Source organism: Protomyctophum parallelum (assembly GCF_964188405.1).
Source record: "Protomyctophum parallelum genome assembly, chromosome: 11".
Taxonomy (NCBI): Eukaryota; Metazoa; Chordata; class Actinopteri; order Myctophiformes; family Myctophidae; genus Protomyctophum; species Protomyctophum parallelum.
Genome location: NC_139707.1, coordinates 26,784,487 through 26,803,973, shown reverse-complemented (window position 1 = coordinate 26,803,973; position 19,487 = coordinate 26,784,487). Strand labels below are relative to the sequence as shown.

Sequence of the window (19,487 nt, the reverse complement as noted above, 5' to 3'; positions counted from 1 at the left end):
CAGCCGATCCACAAGCTCACAACGCGTGGCGTCTGCGATGCTATGTGAGCTTGTGGATCGGCTATTTTCGGCACGCGACACCGTCACACGACGGAAAATAGATTTGGCATGAGGAACGCCCCCCCCCCCCCTCCCTCGGTCCTCGAAGACAAAACGGGACACTCACGCATGTCATGCATGTCGTATGTTGGACGCATGCACTGCTTCGTGTCATTGACAAGGACTGGAGCAATGACACGGATCATGGTATTGGGTACAGACAGTAGTTACAGACAGTAACTAAACTGATCTGCATTCTGAATGCTTACAACGTGCTATGCCAGGCCAGCCTGTATGATGCTAGCTATCAGGCCGTTTTGATTGTGTCTTTGTGTGTATTTAATTTTAATTATTATTTATTTATTTTACTTTTATTTGTTATTCTTATTACGTGGAAAAGAAAAACACATAATAAAGTCCGCACAAATGTAATAATCTCCAGTCAATCAGATTTCGTTGTGTACATTCTGTTCTTTGCTGACCACGATGACGCAGATTGCCTGCGCCAAAATAGTCGCCCCACGTGAAACTCTGCTGTCGTCGCACACATAATGGTCGCACATCCAGGAGGAAAACATGACAGCAATCTCTGTATCATGTGGAGAGTGGTTTGTCTGCAGTAGCGACAAAAAGCTCATTGCTGTTCACACCAAACAAGCCAGGTTGGTAAGAAACCTTGCTATGTATTTATGCTGATCATCAAGTTATAGTTATACATTACATTATCCTATGAGCTCAGAGTGGGACTGCCAGCATAGCTAGCTGAGTTAGCCAGCAAGGCGCAAGCAGACACATCACCCCTTTTCTGTATATGTTTGTTTTTTTCCCTCCTATGATGATTTCCTGTTTTTGGCTATATTATAGAGTATATTTATACGTCTCTAATTGTTATGATGAATTGAACATGGTGGGCACTTGGCCCTATTGTAAACAAGTGTAATACTTTATGGTTTCGTCCACAGTTTTTTTTGATTGATTGATTGAAATATTTATTAACAGTTTGTAGAATTTACAGTACATTTTAAGCACAAACTCAATACAAAGACTGTTAACTGTGAGTGGACGACCCAATTAAGCATTACACTTGTTTACAACAGGGTCCACATTGTTCAATTCATCAAAACATTTAGAGACATACAAATAGACACTTCTATGTAGCTAAAGAACAGAACAGGAATTCATCATATAAACAGTTTTGTATTGAGTTGTGCTTGAAATGTACTGTAATTCTCCAATCTGTTAATACATTCATCAATCAATCAATCAAACATGATGATCCATGATTTATTTACTGCTTTATTGTAGGGAACCGTTCGTTTTTGACTGCAGCACAGCTGAGAAGAAACCAAAGAACATAGAGGCTGACAGCCAAAGGTAAGTGGAGGCATTGTTGTGTTGTGTTTCAGTCTGGTGGGAAAATTTATGATTTAATGAGTAGCTCAGTGATTCTCAAGCTTATTCATTTCAAGATGCCCTGTTTAATATCATGCTTTAGGGCAGGCCACAGACTCCCGTTTGCTATAAATTCTATCTCAGGGACCCCAATCTACACTGTAGATGTTATTTTAAATGTTAAAATAACAATGTTATTGTTATTATTATTGTCAATGTTATTTTAAAACGAATGGAACCAAATCCATCTTAAATATTAGACTAATAATTTCACTGGGGCCCCCAGACCCCACATTGAGAACCAGAGTTTGATGCTATTCAACAGTATGTTAGAATAACTAATCACAGTTACATTTAGAGACAGATATTATATAAACAGTGTAGATGCTTAAACAAACAGATGGCGATAGATAATTTATCTCCTGATATCATTTCTGCTACTTCTTGGGGAGATCAGTTCAGTGAATGCACCACAAGAAGAACTTTTCAATTGTTGTCTCTTATCTGTCAATAGTGACGGCTCAGAAGAAACAGGAAATGACAAGATCTTGGCCCTCGCTGTCTCTCCTTCTGGAAACCTGGCAGCGTTAACCGATGACAGCAAGCGGCTGGTTCTGTTCCGCACTGAATCATCATGGCAACATATCAGTACTAGGTACTAGGGGGGCAACAGTAGAAACTAGAAAAAGTGCCCTTCTGGGCACAGGTCTCCACCAGGATAGGAATGTAGGACATTGCAGCTTGCCTTCATCTGGTGGTTGGATAAAAGGGCAACAAAAGTAAATTATCCACAGATCCGTGCAGTTAGAGGTAAAACACTTTTCGGCCAGTTATAGCGCCACCTTGAGGCTGAGTTGAAATTGTTCATGTGGCATTTCGTCCTCGGCTTAGTGGGAATGTGCGTGCACAATTTCACGGAAATCACGCGATGTGTTCATGATTTGCAGCATTTTGTTTGAAACTGAGCACTCCTGTGAACTTTGGAAGCCAATCTTAACCAATCAGGATGGAGTCTGAGAAATCTGAAAGACCGGTTTCGTTGAATGGCTCTAGGGACACACACACGGACGGACGGAGTGCAAAACATACTCTCCCCCCATGCCTTCGGCCTGGTGGAGACAATTAATGCGGGTGTTAGAGGGTTAATCAAACTAATCAATGTAATCTATCATAACAATTGATTCCTATTTTGACATACTTATGTTGTGCATACTTAAGTGATTCATCGATTCCTTCATGATATGAAAAATATATTAAATGCACTTATTTGATTGATCGAAAAAGTTAGCTATATCTAAGAAAATATCGATATGTGCAAATAACTGGTCCATATTTGGCAGTTGTATACAAGAGCTCATTATTCATACAAAATAAATGGAAGCTTCTGCATTAGTAACTATTTTAAATACAGTGATTTCCCACCACCATCAAAGAACCCTATCTTACCATCTGACTCAGTTTGCCATTGAGATTCTACATAGTGTTAACGTGAGCATATATACCTAAGGTTTTCCATGTTAACATGGATTAAAGCCACAATTTATTTTAGTCATTTGGATTCCATAGAAGCCAGCATGTCTTCATGGAAGCATGTTGCAAAGCGAAAATATCCGATCTGCAAGCTTGTAGATAGGCTATTTTTGGTCATAAAAAAAGATATTAGCAATATGTTTAGAAGCATTTTCCATATGGTCTGTTAAAGCCTCAGTCTGATTTCTTTCACCTGGTTGGCACTAAAACATCATAATGTTACATGTTGTGTTCACTGTTTAGTTATCAGTGCTAGTGTGTGGTGGGGGATCCGTTTCATACTGTTTCACAAATCCCATGATAACCTTCAGTTTTCTTTAATCCATGTGTTAATAAATGTGTTTTTTCCAGGTGGGTTGTGAGGAGGTGCACCTCGCTGGTATTCACCCAGGCCGAGGATGTGCTGCTGGTGGCAGACAAGTCAGGAGATGTTTACTCCTTCTCAGTGGTGGATCCCCAGAAGGATGGAGAACTGAAGCTGGGACACCTGTCTATGCTGCTGTCTATGGTAAGCAGTGTGTGATAGGGAATGCGTGATTAATCAGTCATCATCGTTAGATCAGAAAATAATTCCAATGTCTTGTTCCGATCATGACAACGCTTTCATTCTGTGCTTGTCGAATGTCACAGGCACTAAAGTGAAGCTTAGCTGTTTGCATGTCGATGATACGAAAATGCAAAATAATCGCCAGCAAATATTCCACACTAAAACTATTCAAGCTGAGTGTGGAAGCTCAGAAATATCGACCTTGTTATGAATAAACATTATCGCTTTATTGTGTTCTGTATGAATGTACTCATCATGACACAAATAACCATTAATCAAATCTTGAATCAAATCTTCAGGCAAATTAATTGCACAAAAATACTCCCTGTGTGTACTAAGGACCTTGTTATTGTTGATTGACATTTTGAGTTGTAGGCTATTATTTGTGGAAGGATTGAAGCCAGTTAGCAAGGTAACTGCTAATTAATTTGGCTAACGATCTGAAACCGATAATTGTTGTAAGATTTCTGTCACGTGAGAGTGACAAAAATGACCACTTGCTCTTTGTCTTACAGACCCTCACACCCAACGACAAGTACGTCATCACAGCAGACCGCGATGAAAAGATCCGGGTCAGTCACCTCAAGTCGCCTTACAACATCCAGTCATTCTGTTTGGGACACGAGGAGTAAGTAACAAAGTGCCTTTCTACCACAACTCCAGTGTCCCTATTCTTGGCATGTCATAATAGACGAGCTAGCACAGTGAGCTTGTAGATAGTGTAGAATTTAGATAGTTATTTGACCTACAACTAGGGCTGTCACGATTACAAATTTAAGTTGACGTTAATTGTCACACAAAAAGTTGCCATTGACAATTAAATTGTGTTTTTGGTATTGAACATTATGAATAAAGAATACATTTCTGTCGATAAATAACGGAGATATACAAATAAATTACTGACATATTCATTATTTTTATACTTAAGTGACACGTTGTAACTGTAAGCTTGTACAACAACTAAACCAGTTTTAAGGACTTTCTCTGCCTTTTGCAGGCATTACTATGAGGGAGTTTGATTGTTGTGCTGATAGCAAAATGCTGACTTGGTTTGTGTGTCCTTCCAGGTTTGTCAGTGTTCTGGTCATCCCATCAGTTCACCCACAGTGGCTTCTGTCTGGATCAGGGGTATGTGTGTTTGTGTCATGTCGAATTTCATCAGTATATTTCACAGCGTCTAGTGTGAATAGCACATCAGGTTGTTTTCAGGACAGGTGATTGAAAAGAGATGCCTGCACTAACCTAACATTTATGTTCATGGAAATTGAGTTTACAGGCTGTTGGGCAGCCTACATTTGTGTCTATATGTAATTTGATGCGTTTCTACAGGATGGGACAGTGAAGTTGTGGGAGTACGAGTCAGGCCGGAAGCTGCAGAGCTGGGACCTGAAAGCACTGAGAGAAACGCCAAGTACCCAAACTGAGCAAGAGAAGAAAAAGGTACGTGGGTGCATAAAGTGAGTGGCACATTGAGTGTCAAAGTGAGTTTAACGTTGTTTAATGCAATCGGATTGGACCTTTGTTTGGTTGTATGGGCTGACAAGGCCAGAAAGTAGGTTTTTGTCACTCAGTAGCTGTTCCTGCATAACGTCCGGGTATGATGATGATCAGAGCCGAAGAGTTTGATCAATCCTCATGGGGGCCCCCCCCCCCCCCCCCCGCAGCCCCGCCTCCCCGCACCCCCCCCCCCCCCCCCCCGCCGCAGCGCGGAAAAAAATAAGTTGTTTTCGCTGGTACTTTTAAAGCAGCTTCTATAGGCCAATGTCCAAGCCAAGGTGAGGACTTTCAGGAATATATTATTTTTTATTATGAGAGAGAGAGAGAGAGAGAGAGAGAGAGAGAGGGAGAGAGAGAGAGAGAGAGAGGGAGATATAGAGAGATCATAGCTGGCGGCGGGTGCGTACCTTGGGTACCTTTGGGTAGGCTACAGAATTGCGTTGGGGGGGGGACTGTCGCGGCCGAGCGAAGCGAGGCCGCCGCCGCGGATTTATTTATTTCCCAAATGGTCTAAAAATGAGTTCTTTAGCATACTTTTACCATTGAATTAGCCTATACACAGACAGCGACTGATCAGCCTATTTTGGACGATATGGGTCTTTTCTCGAGTCAGTGTGTAGTCTCACTAGGCTGTGGTTAGGTCTCTTTGGTGAATTCTTGATCAGTGTTGGGCGCGTTCGGAAATAGCGCACTGAGCCCACTGTGCAATGCAAACTAATAGGCGAGTGTGCTCCGGTGTGGTATTTCCGAACGCGCCCTTTATGTCACGCCTCAAGAACAACTACAAAAGAAACAGATTAGCACTTTTTAACACCTCTTGGACGGCCGGTGTCTCTCAAGACAGACTGTTGCCTGAGGAACAACAGGGGAGGCGCTGTTTTCCCGAATATTTGACGATGGGATTCTCAGATTGCCGGCGGAGAGGTCCAAAATGTTCGGAATTCCCAGAAAATATGTAATGTAAATGTAAAATGTCCACGAAAATCTTCATGGGGGCCGAAAGGGGCCCTAGGATTCTTCATGGGGGCCATGGCCCCGTGGCCCCCACAGACTCTACGTCGCTGATGATGATGTCACTGGCATACCCTCTATTGTCACTTGGCAATATGACAGCAATTGACACACATCACATTTTGTTGTGTACTCTACAGTTTAACATAAAGGGCTGCACACTCCGCACCTTAACAGCTTGATGTAAATAGATGGCTTCTTTACATTAGAGAGGCATTCCTCACTGCTTTATTATGGCAACAGCAGCTGTAAGCCAATCAGCAGCTCCCATGTACAGTAGAGACCCTTTTCTGGGAATGGTGAAGTGGGAGGGTACCATCAACCCAGAGTCACATAATATGCAGTTCAGTTACACGCAGAATAAATGTGCATTGTTTTTGGTTCCAATTTGGTTATAAGTTCTTCTTTCTGCACTTAGTAGTTCTAGCTACATTCTGGCTAACCCTAACTTTGACCTTGAAAGTACTTTTTATTCACCAAGACACACTATATTTTCAAATGATACTACTACTGTCAAATTGAACTTTCCCCGGTGTCTTTACTACTTGTAACAGCAACATGTGCGTCTCATTGTTTCCTAGAGGTATGCAGTCAGCAGGATTGCATGCTCCCCAGATGGAGGTCACGTAGCTGTGCAGTGTGAGAGGTCAGTCTGATAGCAACGATGACAACACCGCCACTAGAATTAGGGGTTTTATTTCCCACTACGCTACACCTGCCTGTATACTTTAAAGCAGTGATTCCTAACCCCAGTTTGATAACATTTTGTTTATCTCTGGGTCCCCCAAAAACACGAGTGTACAAAATAAGGCTTCATTTGGTTCCTAACTAACAATCAAGCTGGATACCACCCTCAAGGACTCTGGCTGGCTGTCCCCGGACAGTGCCTTATAGTATTGTATTGTTACACGTGAGTTTGTTATTTAACTGCTACTGCACAAGTTTGTCTTTACTGTACTACAGTAGGTGCCACACAGCAGCTGTTTGCAGCATAAGCTTGTTTAAAATACTAAAATGTTAAGCGAGTGGTGCATGTTACAAGGCATGTAGAGGTCGCTGTGTTGAGTTCAACAGACTATAGATAATTATGTGTTTACACATATTTTACACAAGTTAAACCCTGCTGTTGGGTACACCTACTGGTTGACAAGTGTTACTGCTTGCTCACGAGCATAATCTCCCCAGGCCAAGCAGGCGTTCATCGCAGTGGTACAAATTTGGTATCGGGAGACTGTGGTTTGAATCCTGGCTAGAATCTGGCACAGGGGTGCCAGATTCGGTGAGGTACCTGCCTACCACAGCAAAGTCTAGGGGCTCAAATCCACCGCGGTTCTTTCGGCTTGGCAGAGCGTCTATGCTGCGTGTTCGAGGGAGGGAAGCTGGTTGGGGTGGGTGGAATTTGTCACTGCACAGTATAACTGTGCAGTGGCAATTGGGCTAAATTGGGTGTAACAGATATACAACAGTGTAACAGATATACAACAGTACAACTAAAAGGATGTCTGGTCCACCAATAAAATGTGTTCCTACTGTGACTCCAGATTACCTATAGTGCAGTTCTTCAGGGTTGATCAAAGGGCCGAGGAGAGGCTGGTGGTCTGCAGCAGGGTGACCCTCCAGCACAGTCCACTCCATATGACATTTGACCTCAAAGGCAGACTGTGGGTACTGCTGGACAGCCGTGAGGCACCGCTCCAGATCTACACACATGCCCAGGACTGCTGGGAGGTATAAAGATTAATCTATTGATGACATTTTGTATAACTGGAACCAAGCGGACCCCCAGTTTGGTTCCAGTTGTACACTATATATTACTTATTACTAGTTAATGTTGTTAGTCAAGGTTTGTTATTTGTGCTAAATTGTTTGATTTGCTTGCCTCCTGTCAACGACAAGTGCACTCACTCATGCTAACCCAGTTTCTCACAATAGAACATAAAATGTACGCCTGACAAAGCCCCTCTCGTCTATCTAGTGTGACGCAGAGAGCTCCGAACTAAACCAAGTGGTGGACTGTCTCAAGCCCCATTGGGAGGCACTTCAAGGTGAGTCTCACACACACACACACACACACAAGTCAGTCAGTCAGTCAGTCCAGTGGACCTGTCATTCTCACCTGGACCTGCTTCATGCATCTGTTATCACCACTACTTCTGATGAGTTTATAATAGGTTAAATACAGGACGTTTATTTAATTGCCCTCAAAACATTGCCGATGTTGATTATAACAAGAGTATACTATGTATATGTAATTTGTAAGTTGATTAGCGGTATACTGTGGTTACTTTGCGTATGCCCCGTTTGATGCGTATGTATCGTAGCAGCATATGACGTCAGGGTATAACTGGTATAACTAGCTCTCAATGACGTAATAAAGAAAGATGTGGATTAAAGGACCCAATGCCAGGGTGTAATTAGTTTTCGATGGTGACGTAATGGCGATATGTTTTAGTGTCGGGAGGATTAAAGGTAATGCCCCTATGTATACATGTATATAATCTGACACCACTGCCATATCCAGCACAAGTAGTCATTACGTCATACGCTGGCACGGCGCATACGCATCAAATGGTGACATGGACGAAAACTATTACTTGCGCGCGCTGCTTGCGCAAGTAATGAACTGTTGCACCTTTATTAACATCAGGTTTGTACTAAAGTACTAATCCTTACGCTGTCCTGTCCACCACACCAGCTGGTGCAGAGACAGAGAGCTGCTTCCAGCACCTGTACAAGGTGACCTTCGACAACATGGCGTCCTACATGCAGAAGAAGCAGCAGCGTCTGGAGCAGCAGAAGACACACTGGGGGAAGAAGAGGCCAGCGAAGACCACCAACGGAGCGACCAGCACCAAGAAGAACAAGAGGAACAAGAAGCCCAAACCTGTTTCTCAAGCAGCAAGCTGAACACCATGTCAGCCATGATTGAATCACTTAGGTTTTTGTTTCATTTGGGGGGGATTTTTGGCTGAATCTGAGTTGAATGAGTGTTTTGATGAAGAATGCTGAATTGTCAAATGGCCTATGTAGATTGTATATTTAATTTTTGTGGATTATAATGGGGTTGATTTATTAAAAAAAACAAAACTTTTGCAACTAATACATGACACGGCAGCATGTTGACTATACATTTCTCAAAGATACTATGTCGGCTTATATGCAGAAACATTTCTGCTGTCAGTCATTGTCTCCACCAACCATGCTTGTATGCAAACATTAATCTGATTTCCATTACTTTGACATTTCATGAACAGAGAACAGTTTTACAATTCAAATAAACCTTTTATTTTTTTGTAGGAAAGAACAAAGGTGACTAGAAATCTGTACAATATGTAGAAAAAAAAAGAAAAACCCAACACATTAAAAATAAAACGTTAACATTTATATATATATTATTTATAATGTAGCTAAATATTGTTCACTGAAGTAGTTTGTGCTGTACACATGTTGACATTCCCTGATAAGTCTTTGGATTGTCTGTCTGGTCCACAAACGACTGGAGTCCAAGTAGTTAATCTCGTTGCTCTGGGAAACCGCTATTTTACATCCACACTCAACCGCTGCTCTGGGATAGACTGTTCTTGCCTGGCACAATGCAAACTATCCATACTGCCCCAAACGTTGTCAAAACCCACTCATCGCTGCTCGTCGAGAGGCTGAAGGCCTGAAGCAAACAAGAACACTAAGCAATGGAAAGGGTTTGGATAAGTTGACAGACCAGGGTCTAAAAATCCAGTTCACTTCTTCCCCTGGTCTCACTGCATCACTCACTCTGGTGAAGTACTCTTAGGTGCAGGTTCTGAAATGGACAAATGACCACATATTTAACCCATTAAGGACTGAGACAGACCAGATTCTACAAATGTCTTCTAAATCATGACGGTTTTCTGAAAAATGTTTATGGCAGTGATTCTCAAACTATTTAATGTCAAGGACCCTAGAATTATATGTATTTGGCCGCAGAACCCCATCTGAAAATATGTTGTTTCAGGGACCCCCAAAAGCAAAGATGAAAATAATATATTGAAAGATTCGCACCATGTTTTCACGATTTTTCATAAATGGCAGATCTAGGCTGCTGTGCCATGAGCTTATATCTGCTATTTTTCAACAGCTAAAGTTTAAAATAATTGTATATAAAAGTGGTTTTAAATAAAAACCAATTCCTGAGATACCGTATGTAATTTTGACCTTGACCCCAAAGTTAAGGTTTCATGAAAATGTGCCCATTTGTTATCAATTTTGACCTTGACAGTGACCTTGTGCTTTGATCTTCGCTTGGCACCATGACACGTTGTGAGCATATAAATTGTCTATTTGTGCCATGCAACACTGACATGAAGTAAATAAGGCTTTACCTGGTTCCAACTTTACTTCTTCTTTGCTCCCAAGGTCAGGTTCTCACTCTTCTTTTTCTGTACCTGGAAAAGAAAGTTACATGTTGCATGCATGTACAGCATATGTGCATGATGACCACATGGCTGGAGAAACAGGATTCAAACGTGCATACACTTACCTCGTTCATGGCGTCGTCGATCTGTTTGAGCTCCTCATATCTGTCCCGTGAATCTCTCAGAGGCTGCACCATCACCTCCTCAGTCTGAGGGAACAGCTGGTACACACACACACACACTAAGATTACAGCAAATAACTTCAATACATTAGCTCTAACCTCCCTGTCTTGACTCTTCACATCAGTCTAATTAGTATGGGGTTAAAGTTCTAATCTGGGATTGATTTAAAATGTATATTGTATCCATCTGTGTGGTAGAGTATGGCAACGTATATTTGCTGTGGTTAGAGAGACTCCACCACCCTATTGAGTAATGTTGACTGGTGTTGTATGGGGGATCCAGGTGTGTTGGGGTCCTGGTTTTGTTAGCAGCATAGCTACTGAACTGTCACATTATCTACTATTTTATATTATATTTTATATAATGTCATCACTTGTGTAAATATACTGGGCTCCTTTGATGTAGCTTTAAAAGCTGTCATTGCAATATCACCACAAGCGCCATGGCCATCGACCCATGTATGCTCACCTTCATGACCGTCTCAAACATGGGGATGAGGACGAACTTGATGAAGCCGATCTGAGCCGTTGGCTTGGTGACCTTTTCTCTGTCCATGAACGGAGCCACAGGAAGACCCTCTGTCTTCTCCCTGTCGCTCTGGAGAGAAAGAGACGCAGCAATGTGTCGGTGAAACATGAACTGCAGAAGGCATTTCTGCAGCATTAGTCAGGATAGTGCAGGGGTTCCCAAATAGCCAGAGCTATTGCCAGGACCCCAGAGCCAGAGCTCTACAATCTCACCAGAGCTCTACAATCTCACAACGTACTGTGACATTAGCCGGCACCCCTCACCTGCATAAAGTACTCTTCCAGCAGGCAGTCCACCCAGGGCTCAGCCACCTCCATGGGTCTCACCTCGTTGGAGATGTCACAGCACTTGATCAACACCATCTTCAGCTGCAAGAGTTCATCACAGCAGTTATGGAAACATGTATGAATTTCTTATTGGTTGCTTGTAATATCATGCATGTAATGTCACTCATGCAGCTTATTCTACTTTTTCACATCATTATGTGAGTGACTGTAGAAAATGACTTCATGGACTGGATGAATGAGTGGGGACTTCGACTGCCCATAAGTCCAACCTTCCGTTAGTCCGACCTCCGTGGCCAGTTATGACTGAGGTTAGGGTTAGCGACCTCCATGGCCGGTTAAGATAGAGGTTAGGTGTTGCCACGGAAACGGTTGGTGGCGTGACGTCAGGTCACGACGTCACGTCACCCTATAAAGTATGGCTCAGACAGACTAAGTGTGTATTCCAGAGTTCCTCAGAAGTGTTCCAGAGCGAGTTCCTCAGAAGTGTTCCAGAGAGATTAACTCAGAAGTGCCAGATCTAAGAGACTAACTAAGTGTACCAGTGTCAGGGAAAGACAGACGAAGTGTGCCAGTTCAGTAAGGAGAAGGTCAATAATATAACATAACAATATAAGCAGTATAAAAAGAGGTACCCAAATCAATACACTTGGGCCTTAGAATCCCTCCCACAAGCTTACACCAGCCCTTTGACAGCTGCCTACCAATATAGGAAATCGTCTCTACATTAGGGTTTGGGATAGTGTTAGTTTGGAAATATGGGAGGTCGGAATATTGAGATGTCGGAACATGAACTGTTCTTACACAGGTGACGTGCTCTTCGTCTGCGTAGTCAAAGCTCTCCACTTTCTGTCGGAAGGATTCCAGGATCTCTCCATGTCGTGCCATGTCTGTGGCCAGGATCAGTGTGATGGTTCCCTGCGAAAGAACATAATTATTACCACAATGATGCTGAACCTGCCTGTGGCGTGCATGCCTGCATGAAGTCATTGTCTTGTATTGTATCATGTATTTTTAATACAAATACTTTGTTTTTTATCAAAATACAAAACACTGGTCTGGGAAATGTATTTGAGATCTGTATTGGAAACGTTACTCAAAAACGGAATTGTTACTTTACATATTACTCCCTGCCAAAACTAACTAGTTACTTATTACTTGACTTTACTTTTTTCCTCTATCCCCCAGTAATTGCATCTTTTGTCCCCAAAAGTGTCACACTACCCAGTTTATTCCTGATAGTTTAAAAGGCCGCTCTTCCGCATCTGATAATTCACACGTACAGACAAGTGCACATTGTTTCTGTATTCGCTCTAGAGTCGGGATCCGCAGCCTGCAAAGCAACTCCATCCCAACCCAGTCTACCGTTAATATACACTCAAGCCCACAGTTCCACCAAGGCTTGAGAAAATAGTAACGAGTAACTTTTGGAAAATAATAACATATTAGTAATACTAGTCCTTACCCGTTCTGAATATATGAACAGCAAATTATATTTAGTGTGGGTAATGCGATGTAATAGATCAAATTACTGATAGGCAGGGAATAATTTACAGATGATCTTGGGAAGTTGGGGACTGTAGGACATAATGTTATAGTTGTAGATTTTCCTATGCAAGTCAATGGGAAAAAATATTCACTAATAGATGCTGTAGTGCAATAATAAGTACACCATTGATGTGTGATATATATTTGTTGGTAATATTCTGCATAGAAATAAAGCTATTGAATATTTTCACTTTCGGTGTTGCACTTTGTAGACGGTCCCTATAACCGCTCAGCTGACCGTCTGCTGCCCATATAGATGCATTATAATCTACTGTGTTAAAGTCGGAGGTTGGCTTTTTGGGCTTCAAATCAAGTTGCAGTTTTTTGTGCTTTATCTAATCAGGATAAGAATGAGACGTTTTTTGTGATTTAGGAATGTTTCGTTCCTGAGTACTCAAGTGGTGTCGACAGGGCAGCCAAACGTTAGTCATTGCATTTGTCTGTATGTATTTTATCATTGTATTTTACGGGATGTGTGTTTCCCTTCCGTCGAGTGGTGGCTTAATTTATTGATATGTTCTGATCCAACAGAGCCACCCCGATAGATAATCATTCCGTTGTGATCGTGGCCGTGCTGTTCAATGTTTCACATTAGGTGCAGGAAAGATGAGATCTGTAACTGCGCGACGCGCGTCGTCAGTGAGCAGGCGTGTCACCCGCGTTTGGTTTTAAGTTATAATATGAAGTGACGTTCAAACATTGCATTGCAAAAAGTGGTCGCGCACACATACGCACGTGCGCACACACAGCTTAAGTAGTTTACACACACGCTCACAGCGAAAGTAGTCTGCACACACACGCACGCATACACACACACACACACACACACTAATCCAGCCAGGCAAGGGCAGAAGGTTCCTATTATAACGACAGTGGGTGCCCTACCTCAGAGTAGCCTGCGCACGTTTTTAGCGAGGTGCTAAGCAAGGGTTGTTTTTGTATATCAATCAATCCGTCCACTCCATGTGCGTGCGCACGTGCACTCTTTGCGTGCGCGGCTGCACGCTGTTTCACCCACGTTTGGTTAAAAGTTATATCAAGTGATCCCGTGTGTGGTTTGAATCGTCAATCGCCTGTCTGTGCAAAGGGGGAGGGGCCTGAGGTGGTGTACTGTGGAGCAGATCATTGCAACTTTGCCCGTGGGATCGTGTGGTGATGTAAAAACAATATCTGTACAGTAAATATGACAGTTGCGTCGGTAAAAAGTAGCCTAGCTGGATTGTGGGAGCGTGCAGATTTATTTTGGCATGGAGAGATGTGTGCTAATAGTGTGGCTCGGTCGGAGATAGACCACGGACAAATAAACGGGTTTTTATTCACTAATAAATTCATTATTAATCTTATTGGAAAAATGGCTTCGTTAAGACCTCCATATTATTATGGTCAATGCCTGTGTGAAAAGTGGGAGCGATTGGTGCAGGCAATGAGGAGATAAGGTGGTGTTTCTGACATTCAGACATTCGCTCATTTATAGTACTAGTCCTTACCCGTTCTGAATATATGCAAACAGCAAATCATGTTCAGTGTGTGATGTAATAGATCACATTACTGATAGGGGGGGAATTGTTTACAGATGGTCTTGGGAAGTTGGGTTGGGCACTAAAGTATAGGCTAATTAAATGCTGTAGTACAATCATAAGTACACCATTGATGTGTGATGTAAATATGGTGGTGATATTCTGCCTATAAATGGAAGTTATTGAATATTTTCAAGGTCGGTGTTGCACTTTGTAGACGGTCCCTAACCGCTCACCGTCTGCTGCCCGTGGAGATATAAGCTATTAAACGGTGAACGCGGAGGTTGGCTTTTTGGGCTTCAAAGCAAGTTGTAGTTTGTTCTTTATATAATCAGGATAAGAATTAGATGTTTTGTGTGATTTAGGAACGTGTCGTTGTCATTGCATCTGTCTGTATGTATTTTGTCATTGTGTTGTTCCGACGGCACGGGATCTGTCTTCTCCAAACGTCTCCATTTGGCCACCCCGAGACCCCGACAGATAAGCATTCCGTTGTGATCGTGCTGTTCAGTGTGTCACGCAGCCACGCTGGGTGCGCGCAGGGCTGTAAGCTGTCGTTGTCAGTGTCCAGGCTTTGAGCGTGCATGTAGCCCATGTGTAATGCACGGCGAAGGAGGTGGTTGAGGAGGGGGCGGACAGTGTAAATGGTGCATTTATATATAGCGGCGGAGCGGCTGCAGTCCTGGCTGTGTGTCGCTGATCATAAGCCCAGAAACAGTGTCCTCGGAGCGGCTGCAGTCCTGGCTGTGTGTCACTGATCATAAGCCCAGAAACAGTGTCCTCGGAGCGGCTGCAGTCCTGGCTGTGTGTCGCTGGTCATTCACATCCAACACGGACACAGAACAGATGCTCCGACGGGGCTGGGTTTCGCTTCCTACGTCACACTACAAACGGTGACCTATCGAATTATGCGTCCCACACCCCCTCCACAGGCACACAATTCTTCAAGTTACAATTCTCCATGATCGTGTGGTGATGTAAAAACAATATCTGTACAGTAAATATGACAGTTGCGTCGGTAAAAAAGTAGCCTAGCTGGATTGTGGGAGCGTGCAGATTTATTTTGGCATGGAGAGATGTGTGCTAATAGTGTGGCTCGGTCGGAGATAGAGCACGGACAAATAAACTGGTTTTTATTCACTAATAAATTCATTATTAATCTTATTGGAAAAATGGCTTCGTTAAGACCTCCATATTATTATGGTCAATGCCTGTGTGAAAAGTGGGAGCGATTGGTGCAGGCAATGAGGAGATAAGTGTTTGTTTCTGACAGACAGACAGACAGACAGACAGACAGACATTCAGACATTCGCTCTATTATTATTAGGATGATTATTACTCAAAATGTATAGTAATTAGTTATATTACTAGTTACTGGAAACAAGTAATAATAATACATTAAGTAATAAGTTACTTTCCAACACTGTTTGAGATACAAATTATCCTAAATATCATGATCAGTTGATTACTAATATTGACACCAGGATATTGACCAGGATACTAGGTCAGCCCTGGTTCCTCTTATACAGAAGTATTACACATACATGTTAAACAGACCAAGGCCCGGCACGGACCTGAAGAACCTATAGTATATGGGCTCCGGGTAATGTCAGGTATCTGCGGTTCAGGTGCCCCCCCCCCCCCCACACACACACACACACACACACACAGTGTTTGTAACTATGTTTGTAAGTAGTACATTTACTTAAGTACTGTACTTAAATACAATCTTGAGGTATTTGGCATACATTAAACACTTCGGCCATTTGAAAATAGCCGATCTACAAGGTCACAATGCATCGCATCACGACAAATGAGTTTGTAGTTCGACTATTTTCTAAATATTTGTATTTGAAAACATTCTGCATAGTGAGTACTTTTATTTTCGGTACTTTAAGTACATTTTGATGCCAATACTTTTGTACTTTTACTCAAGTACATTTGGAATTCAGAACTTTTACTTGTAACAGAGTAGTTCTACCTTGCAGTATCAATACTTTTTACTTTGAGTCCCATGCAGGCCCACCTGGCGTATCTGTTTGAAAGCCTCTGAGTCCAAGTTGGAGAAGATGTTGCAGTCGGGCTGGTTAAAGATCTGAAAGGCCACGGCACAGTGATGGTTCTCCAAGGGGGAGATGTCATTGTAGCGGACCGCCAGGTCTGTCTTGGCATTGACCTGGTACCTGCAGGGTGGGGTCGAGAATGACACCAAACCATTGAAGACGAGGTCAATATCGTAATCACATTGACGCGATGAGGACTGTGGCATGTGTGTGTGTGTGTGTGTGTGTGTCGTACGTGTTGTTGTAGCCAGGGTGATCCAGGTCATGGCAAACAGCAGCTGTCATTAGAATCATAATATCCACCTGAGTGAACTTCTCCTGAAAGACACACACACACACACACACACACACACACACACACGCACACACAGAAAACACATTTAATCAAGGACTATAGTGTGTGTGTGTGTGTGTGTGTGTGTGTGTGTGTGTGTGTGTGTGTGTGTGTGTGTGTGTGTGTGTGTGTGTGTGTGTGTGTGTGTGTGTGTGTGTGTGTGTGTGTGTGTGCGCGTGCGTGCGTGCGTGCGTGCTGTGACGGCCCGAAATGGTCCCAGAGCCGTCTGTTCGTGACACCTGTCACTCACCCCTGGGAACCGCCTATTGTAAAATGCCCCGTTGTTTGCACCGGTGCGAGTGTGGAGGCAGACAGGCAGTGTGAGAGCAAAAACCGTCAGCAGTGGACCTGTCATGTGAACGAGGAAGTTAGCCCCTCGATTCGAGTGTGTTCGTGCCGTTTTGCTCCGTAAAGTGGCGTAGCCTCGGGCGTGATCATCAAACCTGCAGAGCTATAAACATTCCAACGACGGACGACAATAAACAGCCAACTACCACGATCCCCGCATCTTGACCTGTCTCTATCCCTGTCACCTATCACACACGGAGCAGTGGTATTTGCCCCTTTTTTATTTCAAGCCTCTTTTTGTTTGTTATTTTGTTGTTTGGAAACGACTAAAGAGCCGCGGTGCTCGGACAGACGGACTACTTTAGTTTACTAACATTCACGTGGCTTCTGCGTTGCGTGGATCTGGAACAGTATACCATCTATTTATTTATGAACTGCGAGTTTGATACGCAATGAATTGACGGGTGCAGGTTTCGAGCGTAGGTTACGTGTGTAACCACGGTACTTTGAGTTGCTGATTACCTATTTTTGTTTATTTTGTTTATTTACCAACATTACAAACTATTGGGTCTTATTTCCTGAACTGATGAACTGTTTGTGTTTGGGTTGGTTGAATTGCAATATATACTAACTTGAAACTGAGTTGACAAGGTGTTTTGTGTGATTTATTTCTTGGTAAAAGGGTTTACATTTGAATATGTAAGTCCTGTGTCGGTTTCACCAGTGGTTAACCCAGATGAGGAAGAACTCATAAAAAAAGGAGAAACATCTCTCTGGTAGACTAGTTCTACCTGGCGCCCCTAAAACAAATAACCATCGAACTGTGGAAACCGTTACAGTGCGTGCGTGCGTGCGTGCGTGCATGCGTGCGTGCGTGCGTGCGTGCGTGCGGCTTCATTAGCACATCAGTGGTGAGAGAGTCTCCTAATCACCTATTAGACCCCACCATAATTAAACCTTACGCACATGGTTGTCCCTGGCAACAGTGGGGAGGGGAGGAGAAGAGAGTTGGTTGTCCCCGACAACGAGGACAAGAGAAAAACAAAGTGTGAAGTGAAGTGAGCGGTGTCAGGGATGATGATGTATGATGCTGATGTATTGACCCACATCACGTCACAGGAATTATTTACACGGAATTAGTAAATAACTAGATAGGTGCAATTCTGGGAAAAGTGCAGTTGCCATTGACCTGGATGGGAATTGTATTTTCCCATTCAAGTCAGTGGCAAAATAAAGTTTATCTACCATTAATAAATGAAGTCGATATAGACACCCAAACACACGGTAAAATGTTGGAGCGGTTAGCGTCGCTCAAAAGATATTCACTATGTCTCATAGTGGTTTGTGTTTAAAAGTACTGTGCTGTGCTGTGCTGTACTGTACTGTACTGTACTGTGCTGTGCTGTGCTGTGCTGTGCTGTGTGAGAGTGCTGTGTTGTTACAGTACCTGCAGACTGCAGAGACAGATCATACTGTACATCATCTGGGTGACACAGAAACAATGACGGAAGTTATGGAAGGGGTTGTTCCTGTAGTTGTCATGGATACTGAGCTACAGTGAGAGAGAGAGAGAGAGAGAGAGAGAGAGCAAATTATGAGTTATTTGGCCTTGTGATTTTACTGTAGAGAGGTGAAATATGGCTAAAGTTTATTTCTTCTTGTTTGTTTCTGTGCTATAGAGAATAAATTGCACCTGTTTAAACAACACAATGAAATGGAGCGTTAATTCACATCGGATAGTGTAAAAACACAAGTCAGTAATATCTGGTGGTTTCCCAGGACTGAACTTTACAATTAAACGACTCCTCAAAAGATCTTCCTGTAAATAACATATAGAGAACCGAAGTCTGACATCGCTGCCACTAGACTAGGCAGAGTTATTTTTTCCATTGAAAATACCATATGTGTCTGAATAGCATCATTGTATGTAAGAACACTGTTCTTACATACATATGATCGGAGCAGGCAATCGGTGAACCAATATTGTCCAGCGCTTGCTCCATACTCGCCCACACCTCTAGACCAGAAAGCACACTGGCTGGGCCAGGCTATGTGCAAGCATGTGCACATACCCGCTCAGCTCAGTGCTAGTTGAAATAAATAAAAAATATGTAATTTATAGATCTATTATTATTTAGTTGCATTAATTTGTTGTTTTAATTTTTGTTTCAACGAATTGATTGTACTTCCTTTTAGTTTGATATAAAAGCCATTCGCTATCTTTGTGTCTTGTCTTTAAATATGGTCAGGTCTCATCCGTCTGCCTGAGCACTGACCAACCTGTATGTCTGATGTAGGCCAACATCAGACCTTGAATAACTTAGGAAGAATTCTC

At 42.8% G+C, this 19,487-nt stretch overlaps 2 protein-coding genes across 2 annotated transcripts in view; one reads left to right on the top strand and one right to left on the bottom strand.

Annotated features, from left to right (window-relative positions):
- The first annotated feature begins 518 nt into the window (after window positions 1-518).
- wdr4 (WD repeat domain 4) lies at window positions 519-9,104 on the top strand. Its single transcript, XM_083777110.1, has 11 exons — window positions 519-701; window positions 1,345-1,413; window positions 1,946-2,086; window positions 3,313-3,469; window positions 4,024-4,136; window positions 4,576-4,636; window positions 4,838-4,948; window positions 6,598-6,662; window positions 7,558-7,744; window positions 7,992-8,061; window positions 8,712-9,104. Exons 1-11 carry the CDS (start codon window positions 616-618, stop codon window positions 8,921-8,923), a joined length of 1,272 nt encoding a protein of 423 aa, XP_083633236.1. The 5' UTR covers window positions 519-615; the 3' UTR covers window positions 8,924-9,104.
- A 575-nt stretch (window positions 9,105-9,679) lies between these two features.
- Window positions 9,680-19,487, bottom strand: part of pde9aa (phosphodiesterase 9aa) — a 37,913-nt gene continuing 28,105 nt past the window's right edge. Inside the window, exons 11-19 of the mRNA XM_083777109.1 lie at window positions 18,600-18,704; window positions 16,766-16,848; window positions 16,494-16,650; window positions 12,207-12,320; window positions 11,382-11,486; window positions 11,059-11,187; window positions 10,533-10,628; window positions 10,375-10,437; window positions 9,680-9,815 (exon numbers count right to left, since the gene is read on the bottom strand). Coding sequence (XP_083633235.1) covers window positions 10,387-10,437; window positions 10,533-10,628; window positions 11,059-11,187; window positions 11,382-11,486; window positions 12,207-12,320; window positions 16,494-16,650; window positions 16,766-16,848; window positions 18,600-18,704 — 840 coding nt within the window. The 3' untranslated portion in view covers window positions 9,680-9,815; window positions 10,375-10,386. The remainder of the gene's footprint in view (window positions 9,816-10,374; window positions 10,438-10,532; window positions 10,629-11,058; window positions 11,188-11,381; window positions 11,487-12,206; window positions 12,321-16,493; window positions 16,651-16,765; window positions 16,849-18,599; window positions 18,705-19,487) is intronic.